Source organism: Pteropus vampyrus, unplaced genomic scaffold (assembly GCF_000151845.1).
Source record: "Pteropus vampyrus isolate Shadow unplaced genomic scaffold, Pvam_2.0 Scaffold244, whole genome shotgun sequence".
Taxonomy (NCBI): domain Eukaryota; kingdom Metazoa; phylum Chordata; class Mammalia; order Chiroptera; family Pteropodidae; genus Pteropus; species Pteropus vampyrus.
In genome coordinates, this window is record NW_011889025.1 from 2,705,809 (window position 1) to 2,727,259 (window position 21,451).

Consider the following 21,451-nt stretch of genomic DNA (forward strand, 5'->3'; position numbering starts at 1 on the left):
AGTCAGTTAAGAAGATTCTAATTTCAGTAGTTCAAACCTTTTTTAATAATTGGTGTTGATTTTGTAATGAATGAGGAGGCCTACAATACTTTCTTTTCTTTCACTATTAGAAATTCCCGATATGCCACATTTACTAAGAGCAGCTTTAAGATAAACATACTTCTCATCAAGCCTTTGTGATTAGCTCACAAATTTATAGGTCCAGATACTTCTATAAGTTCAAACACGCAGGGGAAGTTGGGAAGTTGGGAAGAAAACAGAGGCAAAAACAAAATCCTGTGACTGAAGAGGGGAGAATAAGGAAGAGATAAATACAATGACCTTTTCCCCTCATTTTTTACTCTTAGATCTCCTCTATTTTCCTCTTTTAAACAAAAGCAAATTTACCTTGACAGCTGAGATAATTTAATTTTACTGTCATATCTCAAGTAAAAGGCAAAGTAATGCAGTGGGTTGTAACCTCTGATACTCTTACCGGGTATTATGACTTCTGTGTTGTAGCTATAGGACACCTCCTGGCCCATGCTTTCTCTCACACTGCACCAGACTACAACAGGGCTCCAGTAACCACAGGGAGGGAGAGAAACATTAATATTAATAACTCAGTGCTCACATTTAGTTTCTATTCTTCAAGCTACTAGGATATTAAAGAACATTTATATCACTTAGCTTTCCAGTCAATTGATTCCTGATGCCCTGAATAAGGATAATGAAAATAAGGCAGAAGTCAAGAAGAATCACATTCCTCAAGTATGAGTTCTGGGCCATGGGCATTTGAGTTGTTCACAAATATTATTTGTAGCCTATAAAAAGAACGTTCAGAGATTAATGCATAAGAAAGCCAGGTCTTCCACAAGGAACAATTCTTCCTGAGACTCAGCTCTGAAATCTTTAAAAATGAAATAGTTATTTTTAGCTCTAGATTGTTGTATACTGGATGGAAGAGGAAAGGACATCAACCAGCCAGCAGATGGACAGAAGTATTCTTTGGGCATTAGGCCCTTCCTGTCACTTTCATAGTTGGTACTGTTTCTGTTTGAGTTACCCAAAATAGAATTTCCATGACAACTACTGATGTTCCTGATGCACATCCAGGTGAATCTGTGGTGCAGAGGAGCAGCCCAAGCATCTGCCCTGTTTAGTTTCCCTTTAGCATAGGGAAAGAAAAACCATCACTTCTTTTCATTTGTCCTCTTCCCATTCCTACTTTCATCTTTGTCAGTCACTGAAATCATTACCAGGCAAGCAGCAGGCATCAAAGGCTGCTGCTGCTGTTGGAAGCAGAGTCTACTGCTCAGCAAAGACCTGCCAAACTATACCCTCAGCATTTTGAGGAAAAGAGCTTTAATTCCTAGCAGATTCGAGCTCTCAGACAGCTTGCTGACCGTGAATGAGTATTGATGCAGAATGATCGAAGAATCCATTTCTGTGTCAGACCACCAGGGGGAGGGCCAGGCCAGGCCCAGGCAAGATGCAAAAGTCTGAAGAGTCAGTGTTTGGTGCCCCCTGCAGCCTTTGTAGAGAGAATGCTCCTCTCTCCACTCATGAAATAGGAGGGTGGATATTTCATTTGCCGGTGAAGATATGATTTCAAGAGAGGCTTTCAGCAGCAAGAGTTATCTAGGAAGAAAAGGAACAGGGCTGAGAGGTCCCAAGGCAGGATGTATAAGTTGAATGAGGAGTTTTTTTTCATGTAGATGAGCTTTGACCCTCTATGGGTGTGGTGATCTCAGGTGTATTGTCTGATTGTTCATCTGAGAAGGCTGAGATTAGCAGCACTGCTGACAAGAAACCAGAAGTTCCAAGTCTGGTGGGCGTACTAAGGAGAAAAAGAGCTAGTGGATGTGTGTGTGTGTGTGTGTGTGTGTGTGTGTGTGTGTGTGTGTGTGTGTGTGTAGGGGGAATCTCAGCTCTGGGAAGGAAAGAAGGTATATTAGGGACCTCATAGTGAAGTGCGTATCAGGTGCTTTTTGGCCTCAAGTGTCTATGGGATAAATACAGTGGTTCTGTGCATGGGTTTGGGGGTTTGACTCCTTCAATCCAAATCCAGCCTCTACCACTTTCTAGCATATGACCTTATCAATAAACTGGGGATAATAAAATATCATAATATGGTGCATTATCCTGGTTTTTCTCTAACGTCTCTTGGCTGTTCTTTCTCAGTCCCTTTGGGCAATCTATTTTGTTATTCCAGCTTCTAAAAATTAAAGTGCCTCAAGCCTAATTTTGGACCTTTTCTTTTTTTCTGTCCACACTCCCTTAGTGATCTCATCTAGTCCTTCTAAATCCCTGGCTCTAGTCTGGACCTCTCTGCTAGATCTGTAGACCAAGAGTTTGGTACTGGTCTGTGGCCTGTTAAGAACTGAGCCACACAGCAGGAGATGAGCTGCGGGAGAGCAAGCCAAGCTTCATTCATATGTGCAGCCACTCCTCAGTATTAGCATCACCACCTCAGCTCCACCTTATAACATCAGGCATTAGGTTCTCATAGAAGCACCGATCCTCGGTGCCAAAAAGGTTGGGGACTGCTGCTGTAGACCACACCTAGTCAATATCTCCACTCAGATGTCTAATAGGCATTTCCAACATCACATATCGAAAACTCAACTCTGGATCTCTGCATTCCTACACCTTAGCCTGTTCCTTCCCCACTTTTTCTGATCTCAGTAAGGGATAACTCCAACCTTCTAGTTACTCAGGCCCAAAATCTTGGTGTCATCCTTGACACCTCTCTTTTGCTCACACTCCACATTTGATCCACTGGTAAACTGGATTTATCTTTGAAATATATCTAGAATCCAACTGCTTCTTATCACATCCATCACGACCACCCTGGTCTAAGCCACTATTATCTCTAGTCTGGTTGATTCAATGGTCTTATAATTTCCGTCTTTGTCCCTGCACAATTTTTGTCTTTTCTCAATCAGCCACAGAAATCTTATTAAAATGCACGTTAGATCATGTACCTCCTCTGATCAAAACCCTCCCATGGCTCCCCATTTCACCTGCAGTAGAAGTCAAAGTCTTTACAAAGGTCTTTCATTCCCTAAATAATCTGTTCCTCACTCCCACTACCTCTCTAACTTCATCTTTTACTTCTCTCCCTCGTGTTCATGCCACTCCAGTCACACTGGCCTTCCCAAAGTAGAAATAAAGGTGTCAGTATAGCTGAGCTGTTATCGAGGGGCTCTGGAGAAGAGTGCTTTCAAGTTCATTTCCATTGTTCACAGAATTCATTTCCTTGTGGTAGTAGGACTAAAGTCCCCACTAACTTGTGGGCTGTCAGCTGGGGGTCACACTCATGTCCTAGAGGCCACCCACATTTTTTTAGTTATTTAATTCTTTTTTTATTTTTTATGTAAAGGGAGTTTTATTATTTATGCTTTTGAGGTCTCATATGGCTCTCTCCATCTTCAAGCCAGTAATGGGACATAGAATCCTCTGTGTGTTTTGAATCTGATATTCTCTTCTGCTACTGGCTGGAGAAAATTCGGCTTTTAAGGGACACATGTGATTAGATTAGGCCTGCCTGGAGAATCTCTTTGATTAGTAACCTTAATTACATCTGCAAAATCTCTTTTGCCATGTAATACAACATAATCACAAGCATGGTATCTCATTATATTCAGTCCTGACATTAAAGTGGGAAATCTTGGGGGAGCACTTTAAAATTCTGCCTACCACAGTGATATTCAGACTGTTTAAGAAACTGACCAATCAGAATGTATGACAGCAATAGCATTGGAACAGGAGCATGGAAAATACCTGCTGTTCCAGGTGTTATACTTGCTGGAGTGCGGGGTGCCCCGGGGGTATCCCAGAGGGAACAGCTGGAGTGGCAGCTATTTATCACCTGGTATGGAAATATTTCAATATTTTAAAAACTGGTTGCCGTATCAGTGCATAGCAGTTATCTGCTTGGTTAGAGGGTTACAAATCATGATACAGTGTGTGAAGTGCTGTTTTCTCCTCTGTGCTTTGAGAGGCTGAGTTTGGTTCTAGATGACTAGGGTAGGGCAGGGAGGCCACCTGCCCTCCTTGGCACTTTGGTGGTGTGCAGCGGCCCCGACCAATCTTGTCTGCTATCTTTACTTTTCTGGGTCTGTTCTGATGAATGTCTATTTGCATAACTGTTTTCTGCAGTGGGACAGTCCATTCATCATCAGAGCCTCCAAATGTTGCCACCCTAATGGAGAAAACAATTCTATGTATTTGGGCTCTTCCCAAACCACCCAGCAGATGTGGCTCAGTGAGGCAATTGTTATTTACTTACTCTCAGTGTTAGAGTGAATACTCCACAGCAGCCAAAGAAACTTAGGGTTCTTATTAACTTGTTGAATGAGGCTTTATCACAGATCGTCATGAGCCCCATGTTCTGGGAGGCCAATCTCAGGCAAGAGAGATGCCCCTTACGGGTGAGCTGGGGGTAGGTATAGGGCCTAAGGTCAATGAATTTTGTGGGACTGCTCTGTCTCTCTCACTAATATTTTTATATGGGTGAATTTGATTAAAAAAGCATCAAGGACAGCTTCACTTGATGGAACTGGGAGCAGCAAGTGACAAGGTAGATGTGTGAATGAAGCATCACAGAGGAAAATAAGCAGCTTAAGGGAGATATAAATCACTGCTAGTTACAAATAATAATAATAATAATAATAATAATAATAATAATAATAAACAATATGGCCAGCTTCACCTGCTGATGCTGGCTGGGACCACAGAGCACAAGCCTGGAGTGATCTCTGCTTCCGCATATTTTGAGGCTGACTCTATCCACTACTGCAGTGGAGCCTCTTCTGGCATAGAAATATGAATTGTCACCAGCAGCTCTGCATCCTGCACAGATCACTGAGAAAGAGCTCACCCCTTCAAAGGATTGCTATTAACTGGTGTTCTTGAGGCCTGTCTTAGAATGTACACTAAACAGATTCACAGTAAAGCACATTGACAACTGAGTCTCTACTTAGACAGTCAGCCTGTGATACCTTTTGAAGTAAGAAAGATTTGTCTTCAGTGGCTTCCTTTTCTATAACCTTTCCCTCATATCAAGACCCTTCTAAAAATTGCATCCACTATTGAAGTGGAGATGTGGCAAATGGAATCAAATCTACTTGCTGGTTTTTATCACTTAAATGATTCCAGGTATTTTTGGATTCAGGCTGCTCGATATCAGAATTCCACTGGATCCAATTCCAAATGGTAAAGACACATTACCAGAGGATCCTAAAGCAGCCAGTAGTATTCAGAATGGTTGGCTATGACCCCACATGTGTGAGAGGGTATAGGTCCCATTCAGGCCATCTCTCTGCAATCCCTCAAACCCCCAACCCCCAGTTCTCTCCTAAGCCAAGGTATTTTCCTCAGGTGCAGCAGTAGGTGGCATTAAAACACAACTTACTAATAACAGGTGGTGCCAAGGGAGCTAGAGTAGATAATTTTCACTCTTCCTAGCAAAATGTCACTGAACTCAGGAGACATCACAGCCCTGCATTAGGCAACAAGAAGATATCTCCCTTTTCCACTACCATTAGGAACAATCAGCTGTAGGATAGCAAGGGAGAAAATAAACACTTCAGCATGAATATTGCCATTTTGGCAGGGTAGGGGTTCAGGATGGTAGGCATAGTGTTGGAAAAATAAAACCCTGAGATTCTATGCCTGTTCTCTTATAGAAACAGACTAGGAGTGAGCATAGATCATTTCAGAGTTCTTAATCTAGTTGGGTTTGAACGAGAGAGAGAGAGAGAGAGAGAGAGAGAGAGAGAGAGAGAGAGAGAGAGAGGATAAAGATGAAACTGAACTCTATTCCATTTCAAAAGCATCAGATGGGCAGAATTTTAGAGCTCGAAAGAACCTTGTGAGTCTATCCTGCTCATCTGTGGACACCTAGACTCACAGTATATTGGGGGTATTAAAGACATACAGATGGCCAATAGGTACATGAAAAAATGTTTAACATCACTAATCACCAGGCAAATACAAACTAAGACCACCATGAGATACCATGTCACACTTGTCAGAATGGCTATTATCCAAAAGATAAGCAGTAACAAGTATTGGTGAAGATGTGGAGAAAGGGAAACCCTCATACACTGCTGGTGAGAATGTAAATTTGTACAGCCAGTATAGGAAACAGTATGGAGTTTCCTTTAAAAAATTAAAAATAAAACTACAATATGATCCAGCAACCCCACTTCTGGGTACATCGCTGGAGGAAATAAAATCACTATCTTGAAGTGATATCTGTATCCCCATGCAGCAGTATTCACAATAGTCAAAATATGAAAGCAACCTAAGTGTCCATTGATAGACAGTTGGATAAAGAAAATGTGATATTATGTATATGCACATATATATGTATATATACACACAGTGAAATATTATTCAGCCATGAGAAAGAAGGAGATCCTGCCTTTTGCAATAACACAGATGAAACTGTAGGGCATTATGCTAAGTAGAATAAGTCAGACAGAGAAAGACAAATACTGTATGATTTCGCTTATATGTGGAATCTAAAAAAGTCAAACTCATAGAAACAAAGAGTAGAATAGTGGTTGCCATGGTTGAGGATTGGGGAAAATGGGAAGATATTGGTAAAAGAGTACAAATTTCCATTTAGAAGATGAATAAGTTCTGAGGATCTAATGCACAGTGTGGTCAATATAGTTAACAAAGTTGTATTACATACTGGAAAGTACTATGAGAGTAAGTCTTAAATGTTCTCACAACACACACAAAAATGATAACATGTGAAGTGATGGATGTGTTAACTAGCCTTATGGTAATCATTTTGTAATATATATGTATATCATATCATCATATTGTACACCTTAAACATACACAACGTTATACAGACATGCATCACTTAACAATGGGGATATGTTCTGAGAAATATGTCATTAGGCAATTTCATCATTGTGCGAACATCATGGAGTGTACTTACACGAACCTGGATGGTATAGCCTATATGGTAGAGCCTATTGTTCCTAGACTACAAACTGTACAGCATTTTACTTTACCGAATACTGTAGACAACTGTAACACAATGGTATTTGTGTATCTAAACATATCTAAACACAAAAAAGGTACAGTAAAATATGGTATAAAAGATAAAAAAAATGGTACACCTATAGAGGGTACTTACCATGAATGAAGCTTGCAGGACTGGAAGCTGCTCTGGGTGAGTCAGTGAGCGAGTGATGAGTGAATGTGAAGGCCTAGGATATGACTGTACATTACTGTAGACTTTATAAACACTGTCCTACAAGCCCTCCCCCTGCTTCCTTCTGACAGGGTCAGAAAGGCAACATTGAAGTTGTCAATGCTTCTCCATGAACTCTGTGGGCTGGATTGATAGGCAATATTCAGGAGAAACTGGTTGGGTAAGGTGTAGATCACCACAATACTGACTGGCAGGGAGTGAAAGGTGGCCTGAGGATCAGTAGGAATAAGAAATCAAGATGGAGAGATAAAGAAACATAGTGATGTCATGGCAGTGTGGTCTTGGCTAGTGCATGTTGCAACAGTGGTCAGATTAAGAAATTTAAAAAAGAGGGAGGTGTTTAACATGGAGAAGGTGTAGAACTGGGGTCTCGATAGTTAGACTTTGGAAATTTGTTTTTGGTTCCATTAACCTTGTCTGGCACAAAGGGCTCTTTCTGGCATTAAACTGAAGAAATAAAACTTACTTATGCTTTACATAATTTCATCCTGAACATATTTTTAAAGTAGAGGGACAGGCTGGCTCCACACTATCACAGAAAGCTTTTACTGAAGTGGCAGTGGCACTTAATACTTGTTACAGCAGTTCCTGTGGACCCGTGTCCTTATACAGAATCTTAGGTCCTCGGGAAAGAATTTACAGCAATGTACTCTGAAGTCCATCAAGCTAGATCTAGAAGGACTATAGCACCCTCTGAATATGTAGAGCTGGAGGGGACAGGCTCCTCTGTGTCAATGGCTGACTGATGGGGATGTTATCTGTGCGCTCAAAACTGATGTGCTGTGAGTGAGAGGGAATCTACTGCCAAGCCCCACAGATATTATTCCTATCAGAGAAAAATACATTCAACCTGAACCACATATCCTCTCATTTCTTATAAGAAATTTAGCTCCATTATTACCCTATGGTACCACATTGTATATGTGGTTCATTGTGACCAAAACTTCTTATATGGCACATAACTGTATGCCAATTACATATCAATAAAATTGGAAAAAAAGACCATCTATCCCAACCCTCCAAATTTTTGAATGAAGAAACCGAGGCTCCAAAAGAGAAAGTTATTCAAGGTCACATGATTATAAACAACAGAACCAGAACTAGAGTCCCTGGACTTTTAATTCCTAATATATTTTTTCACTATACTCCTCTCCTTTCTCCCTCACCTAAGCACCTCAGATCTTAACCATTCTAGTAGATAATTTTATATCCTGATTTTTCAAACTCTCCAATGGAAGAAATTCTACAAATTCACCTAGGAGAATGCATTTCATTGCCATTTATGTTTAGGAAGTTCTTCCATATATATATAACTCGAAAGTCTCCCACTGCAACATAAACTCATTCCTCTTTGATGTGTTCTTAGTGGAAATGGATCACAGATGTTTACTACCACCAATAATAATTATGAAAATTGGACATTATGTGCGTACATATGTGTGTATGGACAGGCATACCTCAGAGATATTGTGGGTTCAGTTTCAGACCACCACAATAAAGTGAATATTTCAATAAAGGGAGTGGTAATCTTTTTGCTGGTGGAAGATTCTGCCTCCAAATTGTAAAAAATGCAACATATGTGAAGTGTAACAAAGTGAAGCACAGTAAAACAAGTTATGGTTGTAGACATACCCACGCATGCACACATATACACATGTAACCTATAATTAATCTTCTTTTCTATAGGCTAAATGACTCCTCAGTAGCAAACTAAGTCTGAGAAATAGCACTTATGAAGGAAGATAAGACTCAGGTCTTTCTATTCTGTGACTTCTATGCTACAGCGAAACTTTGAGCAATAGATAGACCTGTGGGGGTGATCAAGCATCTTATGAATTAAACATCCAAATTCACTGATACTCAACTATATAGAATCTTGGCCAGAAGTCCTTGCTAATATTCCACTTCTAGAAATGATAGGCAAATCATAAGAAAATAAGCTAAGGTTAGATATTTACTTTGACATGAAAAACAGGGCAGGGCCCAGATTGATCCCATATTCTATACTTTTGCCATTTCTAGTTTAGAGTAATATATATTGCTGATCTAAATGGTAACATGATGGTCAAAAATATTTAGCAATGGACTCTACTTCAGAGTGTCTCACAGTGAAGTGCAGTTATTCATGTATCCTTGATAAAAAAGTAGCCACTCTCTCTGAAAAAGTTGTCCTTGTCAACGGAGTCCTCAGTTTTGGGAAGGAGATGATTGCTGTGGAGAAGGAGATAAGGCCCTCCTGCTTAGAGAACTGGATCAGTTCAATCCGTCCTGGAGATTAGTGGGTGACATGTAGCCTCCTAAGCTCATATCTCCTGAGCTCTCCTTAATAAGTCAAGAAAATGGATTCAGAGATTTAAAAATATTTTTTAACAGGTAACCAGAAATTCTTATTAAAGTAGAACACCTTTTTCTAGATTACCAGGACTCAATGGCTGAAGACTCCAAACTGATTTGCCTTGGAAAGAAATATTTAATCTAACAACTGGGAAAGCTAATGTAAAATAATTGAGGCAGACAGGCTGTTTCATTGAGTTTCCAATGGGCTCCATGCCAACGTGACCCCTCCCAAAACCACCCTTGTAAAGGTAACCACCGTGTAAAGCAAAGCTGCTCACGGCAATAAGCTGATACGAGTTGTTCATCATGGCGATCAGCATGTTCAGCAACACTACCAGAGAGATGACGTTGTACGTTCCAAACATGGTAGCTCCCACAAACTCTGTGAACTCGTGTCTGGCTTTCACATTGGTGACGTAGAGATTTAAAAGGCCGAATACAGACCAGAAGAGTGACTGAAGGGTTTCAAAGAGCCTAAAAAGAAGAAAGAGCAGGTGAGTTAATTTTCTAGGAAGAGCAAGAAGAGATAGAAAACGTTAGGTAATCTGGGGGCCTGGTAAGGGGCACGCCGTATTTGCATCCAAACAAGTAGATTGAAGATTTCACATGGTTTGGTATCTTCCCCAACCCAAACGAGCCAGGTAAGTTTGTTTATTTGTTCCCATTTCTATGTCTTATGCTTTGCCTTTCTACCTGTAATACCATCTCTCTCTTCTCAGTCTACACAGAACCTATAATGTTCCAAGATTTATTTCAAGGCGTACTTCTTCAACCAAACTTTCTCTCTCATCTTATACCATGTGATTTTCCACCTATCTAATTACATAGAGGGAGAAATGCAGTGGTGCTTGCATTAAGAATATGGTGCTTAAGTTAGATTGCTCTGGGTTAAAATGTCAGCTCTGACACTCGTTAGCTGAGTGGAACATGAGCAACTTACCATTTCTGATACTTCTTTTGTGGTTCCCACAGGGCCCAGAATAGTGCTCAGCTTAGTGGAGGAGCTTAAGGATTCTTGAGCTAACACTTTATATGAATTATTTTAAATGTTATATTAACTAATAATTATTGAGTACTATAAAAGCATACTAGGCGCTTTTACATACATTATCATTGTAATCTTTATGAAAACTTTGTTGTTGCTGCTGAGGAAACAGAGGTTCAGAAATTGACTATGGTCTCTCAGCTATAAGTGCTCATTAACTATTTGACTTTGGGAAAGTTACATAGCCTCTTTAATCTTCAAGTTTCTTGATAGTTATTGATAGGATCACTACCAATTGTTGACATTTATTGTTCTCTTACTATGTGCCAGGCACTGTGCTGTTTTGCATGTATTATATTATTTGATTTTCAGAATAACCCGAAGAAGTAGCTACTATTTTTCTTCTATTTTTTTTTTCAGATGAAAAACTTAGGTACAGAGCAGTCACACAGGCAGGAAATGGCAGAGGTAGGATTTGCACCCAGCTCTTCTAACTCCAGAACCCACATACTTAACCACCTTACTCTATCACATAAGACACAGCATGTAATGTGTGCTGGCTGGAAAATTACTGCTTGGCTATCACCCATGGGAACATAACATTCTAACAATAAGCTTTCTGTTTCTGTACCCCCGCTTGCACAACCGACCTGTGGGTTGACAGGTAGTGAATACAAGAAAAATAGACCTTTGTGTTTAAGACAGAATGAGGAATGGGATTCAGGGCTTAAAAACCCTGTACCTCTACATTTTGGGGCTGCTTAATTTGGGGTCCACGTACCCCTGGCAGACCCAGCTGGCTGAATAAAGAGCATGTTTCCTATAACTCACTGATTTCTGGTGGGCCGTGTGTCTTTCAGGTGCTGGCAGTTACAACATTTGGAGGCCTCAGTGAGATCTCAGGGAGTGGCCCTGGGATCTAAGACCGGACCGGCCTCCGAAGCGGTTGCTGTCCCTGTTACGGATTGAAAGGGGTGGCCAACCTGAGATGTTCCAGGGCCCTTGAATGCTATGACGGGTCAGCACAATCGTCAAGGACGCAACCTTTTAGGGCATGCTCTTTGTTCCTGGTCCTGACGGGAATCTGGAATCTCCGAGGCCTCGGTGTCTGGATAAAAGGTACCTTCCTGTTTCTGTTGACTGGTCAGTGAGGGTCCGTGGAGAGAATGGACGCAGTCTTATCTCCCGGACCATGGCCAGGCTGCGGGATGCCGCCTCCTGTGCCCTGTTGTCGGGTTCTGTTTATTGTCTCTGGTCTTGTCTAGGTTGTAGGTGGCGGACTTGTCTGGGTCCACCTACACTCCAGTAATTGTTCTTGTCTGAGTGTCTGATTGTTCTTGTCTGAGTGTCTGTTTTCTGTTTTCTGTGCAAGCAATGTGGGGAAGCCTGAGTTCACAGAAGACACCTTTGGGTTGTCTCCTGTGACATTTCAAAGAAGGGTTTGTAGAAGGAGCTGACTATGGCATGAAATTTTCTCCGGGCAGACTAAAAACATTGTGTAAAGTTGAGTGACTGTCTTTTGATGTAAACTAGTCTCCGGAGGGTTCTTTTGACAGGGGTTTAGTGAGGAATGTTTGGAAGATTGTCACAGGAGACCCAGGACATCCCGATCAGTTTCCCTACATCAATTAATGGTTAAACCTTGTTCAGACACTCCCTCCTTGGCTCCGCCGGTGTGCCCTTTCTCTAGGGGCACGAGCCTTAGTTGTGGGCCCCCCGAAACATGCAGCAACTGAATCTCCAAGACAGCCCAGTCCCTCAGTCCTCCGATCTCTACCGGAGGACAGTGACCTTCCCCCACCCTATAATCCAGGAAAACAGAGGCCAAATAGCACCGCTTCACCTCCTCAGACATGGGCAGGTAACCCCTATGGGCCTCCTGCTCCTGCTCTGGGCAGGGCACCAGCCATTACCACCACCCCAGCCATCCTCCCCTTGTGAGAAGCACCACCGCAGGGTCATCACACAGACAGGCCCTTTATGGTTTACGACTAGTGACCTGTACAACTGGAAGGCACAGAATCTGCCTTTCTCTGAGAAACCCCAGGCATTAATAGGATTCTTAGAAAGTGTCTTTCAGACTCACTGCCTCACCTGGGATGATTGCCAACAGCTTTTAATTACCCCCTTCATGGAGGAAGAACGCGGAGGCATTCGGACTGAAACACAAAAGATAGCTGCGAGAGGGAGGAGAGTTGAGGAAGCAGGGGAACAGATTGAGGAGGAATTTCCCTCCGCCTGCCCAGACTGGGGACACAATTCTCAGGCAAGGAGAAAGGCATTAGATCGGTACCACCAGATTCTAATTGGGGGAATTAGGATGGCTGCTCGTCAGCCAACTAACCTTTCTAAGGTAACTGAAGTTATACAGGGACCTTAGGAATCCCCTGGAGCGTTTATTGAACGAGGTGTACCGGGTATACACCCCCATTGATCCTGAGGCCCCTGAGAACCAGCAGGCAATTAATATAGCCTTTGCTACTCAGGCGGCCCCCGATATCCCGTGTAAATTGCAAAAAAATTAGAAGATTTTGCAGGGATGAACCTGTCCCAAATTGTTGAGATAGCCCAGGTGTTCAACAACAAGGAGGCACCGGATGACCCCAAACGTATGGCTAAAATCCAAAGCTACTGTCATCAACCCAGCCAATCGGTTGCCAGACCCAGACTCCGAGACTCCCGTTCATGAGTGCATAGATTTCACTGATGCTATGTGTTCCTCGCGGCCAGACCTCAAAGACTCCCCTCTGCCTGAGGCCGATGAAGTTCTATTCACGGACAGGAGCATCTTCATGCAGGAAGGAAGGAGGTATGCTGAGGCAGTGGTCGTAACTAACTGGCACCATCTGGTCACAGGCTCTTCCCCATAGGACTTCTGCTCAAAAGGCAGAACTCATCGCCCTCACTGAGGCACTAAGATGGGGAAAGGATAAGGCAGTCATGATATACACTGACAGCCGATACGCCTTTGCCACTGCACATGTACATGGAGCCATCTACAAGGAAAGAGGGCTTCTGACTTCAGCTGGGAAGGACATCAAGAACAAGGGGGAGATCTTAGCCTTACTTGAAGCCTTATAGATGCCTAAGACTCTTGCTATTGTTCTTTGTAAAGGGCATCAAAAAGGGAATAGTCCTGAGGCTGAGGGAAACCAATGAGCCAATGCAGAGATAAGAACAGTGGCCACAAGGCCAGTGGGGTCCCCACCACATCTACTGACTGTTGTCCCTTACCCAGAACTGCCTCCGTCTCTGACCTATACGGCAGAAGAGAACATATATTTTCAAGATAAGGGAGCCACTAGGAACCAACAGGGGTGGTGGACAACCTCAGATGGAAAAATCAGGCTCTCATGGCCCTTGGAAGGACTCTCCTCCACCAACTACACCAGACCATACACCTAGGGCAAACTAAGATGCTCCAAGCTTTAGACCCCTACTTTCACTTGTTAAAAGGGAGAAGAACTGCAGAGGAGATTGCCTCACGATGCCCGGCTTGTGTCCAAATTAATCCAAAGAAGGGGAAGATAGAATCTAGGCATAGGGAAAGAGAAACTTATCTGGGGGACCACTGGGAAGTAGATTTCACTGAGATAACCCCGACTATGGGGGGGGCTACAAATATTTACTTGTTTTTATAGACACATTTTCAGGATGGGTAGAGGCCTTCCTCACCAGGAAAGAGACTGCCTTAGTAGCTACTAAGAAACTACTACAAGAAATTCTCCCTCAATTTGGTCTCCCTGGAACTTTAGGGTCTGATGACAGGCCAGCCTTTGTAGCAAAGGCATCACAACAATTGGCTAGGTACCTAAATTCGTAATGGAAACTCCACTGCGCCTACCGGCCCCAAAAGTTCGGGCCGAGTAGAGTGAACGAATCGGACCCTAAAAAAGACATTAGTCAAGTTAGGATTAGAAACTAGTGGGACCTGGGTAGAACTACTCCCCTTTGCTCTCCTCCAAGCCAGGTGTACTCCATATATTAACGGATTCACCCCATTTGAAATTTTCTTTGGAAAACCCCCACCTTTAGTACCTAGAATAGAAGATGAGAAAAAGGCAGAACTACGTAACCTTGTCTTACTTAAGTCTTTACAGGCCCTTCAAAGTGTACAGAAGGAGATTTGGTCTGGGGTTCGTGCTGCCCACTCAGCCCCAGGGGACAGATTTCCCCATCAGTTTCAGCCTGGGGACTCTGTGTGGATCCGGAAGTTCACTTCCAAGGGACTAGAACCCAAATGGAAAGGAACCTTCACTGTCTACCTGATGACGCCCACTGCAGTTAAAGTAGATGGCATCCCATCATGGATTCATCACTTCCACGTGAAGGCAGCACGAGAGTGGATAGCTCAGGAAGACAGACCCTTAAGACTAAGACTCAAGCATACATAGGTCTAATCCTTTGTTTCTTCCTTTTTATCTCTTTAGCCCAGGCATTCGACCAGCCACAACCAAAATCAGAAGGAGCATTAATAACTTTGCTAACGACAATACACAAGGTCTTAAATAAGACCACCCCAGACATAGGACAAAATTGCTGGTTGTGCCCAAACCCAAAAACCCCCTTACTATGTCGGGGTAGGAACTCCCTTAAACTTAACTGAGCTCAGCAGGCTAGAACTTCAAGTCGATTTACTAGCAGAAGTAGTCCTCCAAAATAGAAGAGGTTTAGATTTATTATTCTTAGAACAAGATGGATTATGTATGGCTCTAGGTGAAACCTGTTGCTTCTATGCTAATAACTCTGGAGTAATTAGAGAGAGCTTACGACTAGTAGAGAGAAATTAAGATGCTAGGGAAAAACAAAGACTAGAATCAGATAACTGGTTTCATAGGATGTTCAGTTGGTCACCATGGCTAACAACCCTTCTATCTGCTATAGCTGGACCTTTAATCCTCCTCCTCTTCTTGTTAACTTTTGGCCCATGTTTCCTCGATTTCTTGTTTGCATATATAAGGAAGAGAATTAATTCTATTAAACTTTTAGTATTACAAAATAGAGGCTATGAGCAAATTCCACATGAAGAATCAAAGATTTGATTTTCTGCTAAGGCCAGTGGGGAATGTGCTGGCTGGAAAATTACTGCTTGGCTATCGCCCATGGGAACATAGGCTATCGCCCATGGGAACATAACAGTCTAACAATAAGCTTTTTGCTCCTGTACCCCCGCTTGCACAACCGACCTGTGGGTTGACAGGTAGTGAATAAAAGAAAAATAGACCTTTGCGTTTAAGACAGAATGAGGAATGGGATTCAGGGCTTAAAAACCCTGTACCTCTACATTTTGGGGCTGCTTAATTTGGGGTCCACGTACCCCTGGCAGACCCAGCTGGCTGAATAAAGAGCATGTTTCCTATAACTCACTGATTTCTGGTGGTCCGAGTGTCTTTTGGGGGCTGGCGGTTACAACAACATACTCAGCACAGTGCTTGGCATGTGGTAAGCATTAAAAATGGCAGCTATTCTAACTGTTTACTTGTGTTCTCTATTAGACTATGAACTTCTTGAGGATAAAGATGCCATCTTACTCAGTATCTTCATTGCCTGGCACATAACAGTTGCTGAATAAATGTTTGTTGAATAAATCTATAATAAAGATAACAGGAGAAGCAAATAACTAAGGAAAGCACAAATGAATAGCACCATGCTGTGATGACAGTAGTGAGAAGGCTATAAAATGAAATCAGGGGGAACAGCTGAAGACAATCAATAAGAACCTTTAATATCTGGTCAGAAAAAAAATTGCCTTTGTTAGGAACTGAGTTTGTATCTAGGTAAATAAGATGGGAGAATATGGACTGAATGTTGGGTAGAGAAATCACCACTGATTAGGTAGAGATAGCCCCAAATGAATGGTGATAGTTTACAAGGAGGTCCCAAGTGACCTGCTAGGTCGTGGCTCTGTGCTATTTAGCTTTACATGTATTTGTGATTATTACAACTTTACACAACAAATTTTATATGGCTTTACAAAACCAGTTTTATACCTGAATCCCTGGATAAAAGCACAAACTGGAGCTTGTATGCATGGATTGAAATCCTGACTCTGCTACTGATCATCTTATGTGACTGGGGGCAGCCTGTTAACTGTTTTGTATCCTAATTTCTCCATTTGTAAAATGGATAGCAATAATAGTACTTACCTGATAGCATAGTTGTGAGGATTAAATGAGTTAATTCATGTAAAGCTCATTTTGTAATAGTGCCTGGACCTAGCACCCAGTAAACATTATTTTTATAAGTATTATTAACCTTCCACCTAAATACAACCTTGTTGTTTTACCTTTCTTTATTGTCTTTATAGATTGTTATCCATTTGCATATCTAGTTGTACATAGTCGCAATCGTAGTGTATACAAATATTGTGCTTTTAAAAATTACACATTTTACATATATATAGAGGCTTTGGAGTTATCATTTTAAGAGCTGCCCAATATCCCACCCAGTGAATACTAAGGCTGTCTGACAATTTTATCAAATGCTTTTGATGAGACTAGATGGCAATCTTCTTAGATTTTCAGATAACACAAGACTGGGAGGGTTAGCTAATAGACTGGGTGACAGGATCAAGTTTCAGAAAGATTTAAACAGCCTGGAGCAATGTGCTAGAACTAACAAGATGAAGTTTAATATGGATCAACCTAGAGTTTTGCTCTCAGGCCAAGTTCCCAACTACAGGCTGAGGGAGGTAAGAGAAAGGCTAAGAGTTTTCACTGAAAGTAAGTTTAAAGTGGATCAGCAGAGTGACAGAGCTGGTCAGATACTTCAGCCAAACAGGGAAGGTGGCAGAAGCAGAAGCAGGTCTTCTAGGATTAAAGATAGAATTGTTATTGGAATTCATCCTTTTTACTCACTTAGTGGTTTAATAGGCATGTTGAGCACCGTTATGTCTTAGTCTTCTTTAGGACAGTTTACAAGGCTTACCTAGGTGGGGGTCCCAGTTTGGTGGGTGAGAGAGATAACAAATGACTAAAATACAACAGGTTATTGCAATGGAGATGTGCTTAGAATGCCATGTGAAACACAGAAGGAGCCTGTTAATTGAGAGCAGATTGGAGTTAGTAAGAAAAGGCTTAAAAGAGTAGGTAACATTTTGACACTTTTTCAGAAGCTTAAAGGATAAGCAAGAGTTTTCCAGGATGGCCAGGTGGGGATGAGCATTCCAGGCCGAGGGAATGACCTGTGATGTGCAAAGGCCTGTAGGGCTGAGTTGCTTTCCTGAAATTGGAGAAGAGCAAGATATTGACTCTTGAGGAAAGAAGTGAGAGTCTACAGAGGTGAGAGTCCAGATAACCAAAACCTGTGTGTAAAGAGATAGATTTTACACTGGAGAAGATTTAGATACCTAGTGAGAATGACACCAGGGAGGTGACAGGATAACACTGGTATTTAGAAAGCAATTTCTGCAAAGCACATGGGAAATTGTTTGGAGGGGAGATAAGACTGAAGGCTGGGAGACCAGTTAAAAGCATGGCAAAGGAGGCAAAAATATACAGTGGGGGTAAAGAAAGTCTCTTCAACAAATGGTGTTGGGAAAATTGGATGGATACGTGCAAAAAAATGAAACTGGACCACCTTCTTACACCATATGCCAAGAATAAACTCAAAGTGGATTAAAGACTTAAATGTAAGACCCGAAACAATAAAATTTCTAGAAGAAAACATAGGGAGTAAACACTCTGATATTGATATTAGTACTTTTTTTCTGCTATATCTCCTTGGGTAAGGGAAATAAAAGAAAAATAAATGGAACTACATCAAACTAAAAAGATTTTGTCCAGCAAAAGAAACCATCAACAAAACAAAAAAACAACCTACTGAATGGGAGAAGATATTAGCCTATGATACGTCTGATAAGGGGCTAATATCCAAAATTTATAAAGAACTCATACAACTCAACAACAAAAGAACAATCCAATTAAAAAAATGGGCAGAAGACCTGAATAGCCATTTCTCCAAAGAGGAAATACAGAGGGCCAATAGATCTATGAAAAGATGCTCAAGATCACTAATCATCAGAGAGATGCAAGTTAAAACCACAACAAGATATCGTCTCACACCTGTCAGAATGACTATCATCAATAAATCAAAAACAAGTGTTGCTGAGGATGTGGAGAAAAGGGAATCCTCCTGCACTGTTGGTGGGATTGCAAAATGGTACAGCCATTATAGAAAACAGGAGGTTCCTTAAAAAATTAAAAATAGAACTACCTTTTGACCCAGCAATTACACTTCTGGGGATTTATTCAAAGAAAACCAAAATACTAATTCGTAAAGATCTATGCACACCTATGTTCATAGCAGCGCTATTCACAATAGCCAAGGTATGGAAGCAACTTACATGCCCATCAAGAGACGACTGAATAAGAAGTTATGGTTCATATATACAATGGAATATTACTCAGCCATAAAAAATGAAACCCTACCATTTGCAATGATATGAATGGAACTAGAGGTTATGCTGAGTGAAATAAGACAGAGAAAGATAAACACCATGTGATTTCACTTACATGTGGAATCTAAGTAACAAAAAGAACAAACTAAACAAAAACAGACTCATAGATACAGAGAACAAACTGGTTACTTCCAGATGGGAGGGAAGTTGTGGGGCTGGAAGAAAAAGTTGAAGGGATGAAGAAGTACAAATTAGTAGTTACAAAATTGTCACGGGGATGGTAGAGTACAGCATAGGGAATATAGTTAATACATTGTAATGGCTGTGTGTAGAGCCAGGTGGGTGATAGAATAATAGGGGGAATCACTTCATAAACTATATAAATGTCTAAGCAATGTACTATATACTTGAAACCAATAAAATATAAAAATAAAATATAATTTAAAAAAAGAATGCAGCAATTCTTAGGGGAGATTGTTAAGGGTGTGGTTCTGGGCAACGATATGCTAACGGCCACCTTCTGCTTCTGTAATCTGCTTGCTTGTTTGATGTTAACTAGGGTGTGGTTAATCTGTTTGCTTGTTTGATGTTAAACCAGGGTGTGGTTCTAGGCTTTATAAAGCTGCCTCTTTTGGGAGCTCTGCACTGATCTCCTTGAACCCTGCATGGTAGAGAGTCAGTCGCTGGCCAGCTAATAAAGGCTCATAACTCATCTCAATTGGCTCTATGGGTCTTAGAATTGATCGCGCCACAATATTTGGAGGCCCCAGCGAGATCTCTCCAGAGCGGGGAGATCTCCTAAGACCCACGACCCTGGCCACCTTGGGCAAGGACCTGCCCCGTCCAGAGGACGGCCGCTGAGAGACGTTTCTCAGCCCCGGACGCTAGGCAGACTCGCCCAGGAGGGCAAGTGGACAAAAAGGTTTAATTCTGTAACAATTGGGCATGAGCCATCTTGGGCAGCTTCACCGGTGAGTAAGACTGCGCTTGGATCTGTCTGTCGGTGGTCCCTAAAAGGAACTAGTGGAAGGTTGGATGCAGCAATACTTCCCTAGTTCGGTCAAGGTCTGAGAAGTCAGACTTGACTTCAGGTATTCAGGTTTCTGGTTCAGGTATTCAGGTTTTTGGGTACACTAGCGTTTTGTGCTACCTTTAGTTTGTCTTGTCTGTCTGTATTGTGTCTGTCTGTCCGGACTGGTCTAATGTACTGTTACCCTCCTATTGCCTTGGTCTTCATAAGTTTACTCCATATATCGATGTGTGGTATTTTAATTCTTTCCTTAGGTCTTGCCTCCGTGGCCCTGTCCGACTGGACGCTAGGTCAGGGGCTGAGCCTAGCCCTGGCTTATTTGGCTTTTGTGGGGGATCTTGCCTGTTTTTACTAACATGGGTCAGGCTTCTTCCTCAAATCGTCCTACCCCCCTTCAGTACCTCCTTAACCATTTTAAGGATTTCAGGAGACGAGCCCAAGCCTACAGAGCTAGTGTCACTCCCTTTGACTTTCAGAGGTTCTGCCAGTTAGATTGGCTCACATTTGGAACAGAGTGGCCATCAGAGGGGTCACTCGACCTGCAAACAGCCTTTCAGGTGCGGGGTATTATCTATGGAAATCCTGGCCACCCTGATCAGGCTCCATATATTGATGTGTGGATCGATATTGTTTCTGATGCCCCCAAGTACTTGAAGGTCTGCCGCTGCGGCCAAGAGTCAAAGGTGACTCCCAAGTCTGTCCTTCTCTCCACACCAAAGGGGCCAAAAGAGAAACCGTCCAGACAGACACCTAACTCTCTTTACCCTGTCTTACAGGCACCCCCTGAGGACCCCGAGATCACTAATCCTCCCCCTTTCTCCCCTCGTGACCTGTTCCTGTCTCCATCTAACAGGAAGGCAGAACCCCTCCAGAGTCCTCCCCACACCCACACTGGGGTTGTGTACCGGCCCCCAAAAGACCCTGATCCTGTCCCTGACTCGTCGAACCAGGCAGCAGTCCTGGCCCCACTCTGGCAATTGGCTCCCCCGCTTGGGGGAGAAACCCAGAGGCCATTCATGGTCTATGTCCCTTTCTCCACCAGTGATCTGTACAATCGGAAACACCAGAACCCCTCGTTCTCAGAGAAACCCCAGGGATTAACCTCTCTGCTAGAGACTATTTTCTTTACCCACCAGCCGACTTGGGACGATTGTCAGCAAGTCCTATTTACCTCCAAGTCCTACTTACCTCAGAGGAGCGGGAACGAATTCTAAGGGAGGCTGCAAGGATGGTATTAGAGCCCAATGGGCAGACTTCCACTGATCCGGCCCGCGTCCAGCATGTTTTCCCGAACACCCGTCTGCCTTGGGACCCTAACACTGACCAAGGTAAGGAGGCTCTCCAACGGTATCGCCAGCTTCTGCTCCAGGGCCTCCGGTCTGCCGCCCGACGACCCATTAACTTATCTAAGGTAAGCGAGGTCATCCAAGCTAAGGATGAATCGCCGGCGGCGTTCCTGGAACGACTTTTAGAGTTGTA

The 21,451-nt window shown here is 42.5% G+C and overlaps 1 protein-coding gene across 1 annotated transcript in view; it reads right to left on the reverse strand.

The window, feature by feature from the left end:
* TRPC5 (transient receptor potential cation channel subfamily C member 5) overlaps window positions 1-21,451 on the reverse strand; it is a 173,724-nt gene that overhangs the window by 19,614 nt on the left and 132,659 nt on the right. Inside the window, exon 6 of the mRNA XM_011374351.1 lies at window positions 9,838-10,033. Within this exon, the coding sequence (XP_011372653.1) occupies window positions 9,838-10,033 (196 nt within the window). The remainder of the gene's footprint in view (window positions 1-9,837; window positions 10,034-21,451) is intronic.